Below are 7,320 nucleotides of genomic sequence, written 5' to 3' on the forward strand. Positions count from 1 at the left end.
CTATATTTGAATTTTTGAATATAGAATAGACAAATGTGACGCATCGAGAGTTATAGATGTTCCGTTTTGCGTACTTCAGATTATGCCGTACTTAGCGGCGCTGATCCTGACAATAATCGCCGAGGACAAACCAACAAACACGGTCTCCGTTTCCTCGGTTTCCTTGGGTTCGCCGGAAGAGTTTCAGAGCAACACGATAAGGAAGGTGATGAGCTACTTGGGGAAATACGGGCTGGATGATCAGCGGGCCCTGAAGAAAGTGTATCTAAGCAACAGGTCGATCACTTGCAACGATGGCTCGCAGGCCGGTTTCTACCTACGAAAGTCCCACGGTTCCAGGCGGTGGATCATGTACCTGGAGGGCGGCTGGTATTGCTACGACCACAAGAGCTGCAGGACCAGGTGGATGCGGATGCGGCACCTGATGACGTCAACCCAGTGGCCCGAGACACGCGACGGTGGGTCCTCGATCGTTTATAATTATACGTCGCGCGGAACGAAAACGATTTTCCGCTCGTGCATCCAAGCACCGAAACTCGCGCTGCGTCATAAATTAATTTCGTGGTGATCCTCCATGGACGCGCGTTTTTAAACGTTCATATTGCTCCTCGCGTCATTTTAATAATACGTGTTATGCGATGCGGATCAACACGTACGAGTACGCTTCATTACGTACGAATGGTATTTATTGCACCGCAAGGACAATATAAATCATATTTTTTATGCAGCGCATATACGCATATCAGAGAACTTTCTGAACCTTCATTGCAATATTAATGTACAAATTTATGTATAAACCCAATCATTATTGAATACTTTTCATTTGTTGCGTAACTTAATTATGTATTTTCAATTTTTTCATTCTTAAATATTCCCTGATAACTCACAAGCAAATCTGTCAGGGAATATTCAACTAAAGTGATTCAGAAAAATTTTGGTTATTTATTTGTATCTTATTGTGGAGATCTAATTAGTTGAAATTTTGTAAGTTTCAATGTGCAATAATTACTAGTGGCTTTTTAATTTGAATAATTGTCGCAATATCTGTAGCCGCAAGGCAACAGGTGATCCTCGATCAACACATACGTATTACTTGTTACTGCCACCAATTGCGAAAATAAAAGTATTTATGATTTTTTTTTCAGTGGGCGGGATGCTCTCGCCGAATCCCGATGAAAATCCATTCTTTTGGGGTACGAATCACGTGTAGGTATTGTCTATCGTATAGTCGACCTCTTGCATCGCCGCGTCACTAATCACGTCTTTACGTAACGATGCCATTATTGTTGTCGTCCCACAGTTTCGTTCCTTATTGCACGAGCGACAGCTGGAGCGGCAGTAGGGCCACCAAGTCGCAGAATGACATGTTTTCCTTCATGGGGGCAGAGATCGTGGTCCAGATCATCCGGGACTTGGTTCCCCTTGGCCTCGAAAACGCGAGCGCCTTTCTTTTAGCCGGTAGCAGTGCGGGCGGCACCGGCGTCATGCTAAATTTGAATCGCGTTCACAATCTGATACATCATGAATTGGGTACGTCATATAATCAATTTATTAATTATTGTTCTAATTAACCGACTTCCGTCATCATTAATGATAATTGCCTCAATTTTCATGATAATGCACGTTTCTCATTTGACAATCCAATTATGTTATGCAAATCAGCACCGATAATAACAGTTATTACAAATTATTTGTATTTATCGTCAACGCTGCTTCAGCATAGAATCATATTTTAATTTGCCTCCTCAATAGTATCTTTAGCACTGACACTAATGTAAGTTCAAGCTACTTTCTCGCGTGCCGTTCTGCAATTTTAATATCTATGGGCTTTAAATATACAGGGTGAGTCTTTCCATATCCGACAAAATTTTTGAGAAGGTAGAACGGATCGAGATGAACGGAAAAGTCCTGTACCATTTTGCAATTTTCGTAGTAGTTAACGAGTAATTAATTATTAAAAATCGTTGTCTTAGGCCGGCCTATCGCCCAATTCGAGCGCGTGGCGAGATGTGCGCATAGCAATATCGATCGCCGGGCGGTCACATCTTGCCACGCGCTCGAATTGGGCGGTAGGCCGGTCCAAGACAACGATTTTTAATAATTAATTGCTCCTTAACTATTACGAAAATTGCAAAATGGTACAGGACTTTTCCATTTATCTCGATCCGTTCTACTTTCTCAAAAATTTTGTCGGATATGGAAAGACTCACCCTGTAGATTTGTACACAATATTGTATAAAAGTTATATAAATTTCCGTCTTAACACTGAACGAAACAGTATCGTTTATAAAACATTGGCAAAATATTTGAATCAGATTAATATTGATTTCTTCCACGTTTGAGTCTCTCCACTTATTTCATTACATAGGCACTTTAGTTTTCTCAGTCACCAATATTATATACTTCGATTATTAAGTAAGACTTTTTTTATCTATTCGCAAAGGCTTGAGACATGTTGCTATACGTGGCGTGTCGGATTCCGGATGGTTCCTCGATAGAGCACCTTACTTCCCGAATGGCCTGTCGCCGGTCGATGCGATACAAAAAGGAATGGAATTATGGAACTCTCAGATGCCTCATAATTGCGTAGTTAGATATCCTAACGAGCCGTGGAAGTGCTTTTTCGGATATCGGCTTTATCCAACTTTGACCGGTGAGTTAATCTCGTATCATGAAAATTTCAGTAGTGTCTAAACTGTGATATGTTTCGAGGAAAATTTAAATTCTTTTATTTAACATCTTAGCGCCGTTGTTTGTCTTCCAATGGATATTCGATGAGGCTCAAATGAAAGCCTATAATGTCGCGGCACCGGTAACAAGACAGCAATGGGACTACATACATAAGATGGGCGACAGTCTGCGGAAGACGTTTGAAAATGTTACCGCGGTCTTTGCCCCGAGTTGCATTAGTCACAGTGTCTTGACGAAAAGAGATTGGAAGATGATCAAAATAGATGAGGTTTCGTTTGCACAGGCACTGTTTTGCTGGGATCAAATGCCGATCGGGAATTATCCTAACAATGGGCATAACAAGTAAGTAGCCGAGGGGGATTCGTTGTGGCATGCCAGCCGAATGAAAATATATTCGTTGGCACCGTGTTGTTTGCTTGCCGAGAAAATATTTGCCAAAGTGTAGTTTGGATTCGTCTTGGTAAATAAATCAATGACGTTCGAGGCCTCGAAGAGATAATGTTTTTCGTTCTGCTACAGTACTCACTCGCAAATCGAGACCAATCAACCGTGCGGGAAGTCGCTAAAAAAGCTATTGCGTTCTGGTATCAGAAAGGGAAATGGTACCTCGATCGAAGACGGAAAAAGCAGAGTTGGATCCTCTACGGAAATGCAAAAAGCTCGATTGTCTGCCGTTGCTAAAATGCAGGGAAGGAAGCCGGTCTCCGGTTCGGTTCAAGAGCGGGAGAATAAGAAGAGGCGAAAGAGGAAACATAAAAGCAGAAGGAGAGAGAGGAAGGAGAGAGAGAGAAGCAAAGAGGAGAGAATAAAGAAAGAGAAACACCAGCGAAGAAAGAACGCTGGTACGGTTTAGCAATGCGCAAACATGTTTTGAACCTTGCTCAATAACAGTCGACATTCTTTGAATAGTTCCAAGCTGTTTCATATAACTTTATAAGAATGGCTCGGCCGAAAATTTATTTGGCATTTGCAACAATTTTAATTTTAATTAACGTTGATTATTAATTTAAAAAAATTGAGTCTTCCACGTGGTTTGTATTGACGACGATTATTTGAAATTGATGTATCTTTTTCAGGTCGTCGCAAGGGCGGCAAACAAGTCAATGGCAACAACCATACGGCTATATTTAACGGCATCAGGCCGCAGCGATCGGTAATACCGTCATTCAAACGGAAGTGCATCAAGAACTGCCATTTCCGTATGATAGAGCGTTGCACTTGGCCGCAATGCAACCATAGCTGCCCCAAGTTGCATAATCCCTTTACGGGCGAGGAAATGGACTTTATTGAACTGCTCAAGAGCTTTGGTCTAGACATGAAAAGTGTCGCAAATGCCCTCGGCATCGATATACATACATTGAATAGTATGGATCACAATGAATTGCTGAATCTTCTGACACAACGCGCGAACTAGCGAGACATTCTGTCCTAACGATTATACAGAGTTCTACTACTTGCTTTCATCAATCTTCCCGTTGGCACGTCCAGAGTCAGAGCTCAATATTTACGTACAATTTCAAATATTACGTTTCAAGTAATGCGGAACGTTTTGTATCAACTGTCTCACCGGTACTAATGTTACAGTACTTAAATTAGAGAAGATATATTGCTGGTAGAAATTACAAGTAATGGATGGAATCTATTAAAATATTAAAAGTATAGATGCCTGTACTTCTAGAAAATAATCTATACTTCTAACAAAATTAATTTTTAATGTTCACGTAGTACAAACAGCTCTACAATATTAATAATGTGAATTTAGATAATTATATACATGTATAATAAGACGCATAATTATGTGATTATATAATTTTATATAATATTACATACAACATTGTATTGTTGTATGCAGTATTAAATAATGTCTTATATAATGACAATTGTGCATATAATTATGTAATAATGCAATATGATGACATACCAAATCAAGCTTAAAATATTTCTTTTTAACTTGATAACAACTTTGCATATATCTTCGCGATGTACAATACATCTTTGCATATCTTTGATTTAAACTGGAGACTGCCAATTGATTAAGTCGATGAATTATTAGTTCCGCTCACGTAACGTATAAAATATATAATTTTCTTTTCACTCGACGGCAACAATTTAACGTACAAAGTATGCTTGAATAAAGACGCGTTACGCGTTATTGACCAAATATAACGCGTTTAACCAAAATGGATGTACATAATTTCATAGAGATGCCTCTTATGGCGCGTTTGCAGGACTCGCTTCGCTGGAAAGACGTGAAAGCCCAGAGAATGGAAATTTCGATTGGCATTTTCGCCGACGGACAGGGGAAAACAAGAGTTCTGGCGTGTAGAAAGTGTATATTTCATTGTAATTGACATGCTATCTCTTAATTTATTATAATTTATAGGTAAAATAACTGATCATGTAAGTATGTTTTACGAATTAATTCACACGTTCATGGCGCAGAGTGTGTCGCCAAAATCAGAAATCGGGCGAAAGGCAGAATCTCCTTCCATATCTGTTCGAATGCAATTATTTTCATATCTCGATTGTCTTTTGTAAAAAGATCCTTTTCTTTAAATGTATCTCGATATATCTTTGTGTTCATCACAATCATGTAGATTCAGTTTGCTGTGTCATTTAGATCAGAATCAGCACAACTCAGTCGCATATATGAAAGACTGTAAGGATCTTCCAATGGCAAGGACTGATTCTTTTATGTAAGGTCGGAACGGAAACTCATCAATAAACAATTGACCGACCGACAAAGCAGCTTCATAGACTGATTAAATTATCTACCTCAACGAATCAAATCGTATTAATATCCTTCATGTACCATAATTGTCAGATTAGAACATCACGATAAGAACAGTGTTACTGTAAGTTAATACGCGTAAAGTATATATTGTACCTATGTCTTCAATTCTGTAATATAACTATACCGAGGTAATGTTATTTATTTAATATAGCATAGTATCCGACAGTATCTGATGATTGCAGCGGCATATTTCTTGTCGTGCGCACATATATCGATGGTCCAGTGAAATTGTAATCACAAAATTATATTCTTCCGAGATTATTTGTCCAATAATTTTTTCGGTGAAAATATTTTGTTCCTACCGATTACGGTGGAAACAAAGTACCGAATAAATACGTTGAAAGTATTTGACGGGTGGAAATGACACAATACCATCTTCACTCAAACGCTTGACAGATAAAATAATCGTAACTAAATACTCAAAAGTACAACTTTATTTATGTCATCGATATATTGACGTTATTAAAGCTTACATGAGAATTTATTTATTTTCACTTTTTTAAATTGTGACTCCGTCTATGCGAATGCGATCAAAATATTTGAAATTTTATGGTTCGAAGCTTACTTGCATCCCACGTATATTGTAACATGTACTGTTATCTTTTAAAAGTATGACACTGTAAATAAATTGTATATCTGTTCTATTGAGATCTTGGCGGTCTATCATTTATTTGTATTCCTGCATTTGAGATCCTGATCAATAACATTTAGTAAAGTCCATGGTATCATCTGTCATATATTTATATCATAATGCAGAGTGAAGCAATAACTTTGTTCACCTCGAACATATCCACTATTTTTAGAGATATGAAAAAATTATAATTACGAAAGTTGTACTATATCAAGGGAGCCATAACATGTTAGTAATATTTTTTCAAAAAGTGCAGGCACTTTAGCGATTTCAAGGTCACCCCTATTTTTTTTTAATGACATGCCATACTTTTTTATCTTTAGTGCAATAGCGTATGTTGAAACGATTTCAACGACCTATAATAAAAGGTCATTCGATATTAAATAAAGGAGTAAAATAATGATTCTTATCTCACGTAAGATGTTAGAAATGATGCACGTTTACAACGATGCAACGCTGCAATCTTTGAATTCCTGAAGTGTTCCTGATAATTTTGCTACTTCGTTTTGTACTTTACCTTTTAAATGTAAGTATAGATTCTTATATTATAATATATGCTTTGAATTATGTGAAGAAATAATTATGAACTTTTGTTTCAAAAAATTCTAAATGTTTGGAAAGTATATGGCAAGCTTGTTCTGTATAATATAAATATAACAAAGCTTAATAACATGTTTAGACAGCAGACTGGCGGCAGAAATCGAGCAGAATCTGCTGACATAACTTGTCGGCAGATTGCTAACAAAATGGAGCAAATTCTGTCGTTTAGTAGCGTAACATTCCCACTAGATGGACACGTGGCATGACACTTCTTGCACTCTTGTCTACGAGCGCGTAGAAATCTTAAAGGACTACTTACTTATTTTTATCTTCGTAATGAAAGGAACAAAAACGGTGAAAAATATAAATCAAATAGCAGATCCTGCTCAATTTCTGCTGCCAATTTCCGATCAAACTGCGCCTCTCAGATTCTGCACAGTTTTTGCCATCAAATTGCACTGTGCAGATCTTGCTCGGTTTCTGCCGACAATTTGCTGTCCGAGAATGTCAGTAAATTCTGGCCTGAATGTGGACGCAGATGATGTCAATCTGCTGAAATGTTTTGATGAAATCTGTTGCCAGTCTAGCTACAATGCTATTCATTGTGCTTACAGGGTACGACAACAGATTGTGCTGCCAGAAATTAAGCTTAAAGCTTATCACA

At 38.0% G+C, this 7,320-nt stretch overlaps 1 protein-coding gene across 1 annotated transcript in view; it reads left to right on the forward strand.

Annotated features, from left to right (window-relative positions):
* The window catches only part of LOC105564568 (protein notum homolog), a 32,027-nt gene extending 25,894 nt beyond the window's left edge, over nucleotides 1-6,133 (forward strand). Inside the window, exons 2-9 of the mRNA XM_012017011.1 lie at nucleotides 80-458; nucleotides 1,146-1,206; nucleotides 1,301-1,530; nucleotides 2,444-2,653; nucleotides 2,745-3,033; nucleotides 3,211-3,533; nucleotides 3,768-4,055; nucleotides 4,920-6,133. Coding sequence (XP_011872401.1) covers nucleotides 80-458; nucleotides 1,146-1,206; nucleotides 1,301-1,530; nucleotides 2,444-2,653; nucleotides 2,745-3,033; nucleotides 3,211-3,533; nucleotides 3,768-4,055; nucleotides 4,920-5,017 — 1,878 coding nt within the window. The 3' untranslated portion in view covers nucleotides 5,018-6,133. The remainder of the gene's footprint in view (nucleotides 1-79; nucleotides 459-1,145; nucleotides 1,207-1,300; nucleotides 1,531-2,443; nucleotides 2,654-2,744; nucleotides 3,034-3,210; nucleotides 3,534-3,767; nucleotides 4,056-4,919) is intronic.
* Nucleotides 6,134-7,320: the final 1,187 nt, after the last annotated feature.

This window comes from Vollenhovia emeryi, unplaced genomic scaffold (assembly GCF_000949405.1).
Source record: "Vollenhovia emeryi isolate VEMERY1.0 unplaced genomic scaffold, V.emery_V1.0 DF939162.1, whole genome shotgun sequence".
Classification (NCBI taxonomy): Eukaryota; Metazoa; Arthropoda; class Insecta; order Hymenoptera; family Formicidae; genus Vollenhovia; species Vollenhovia emeryi.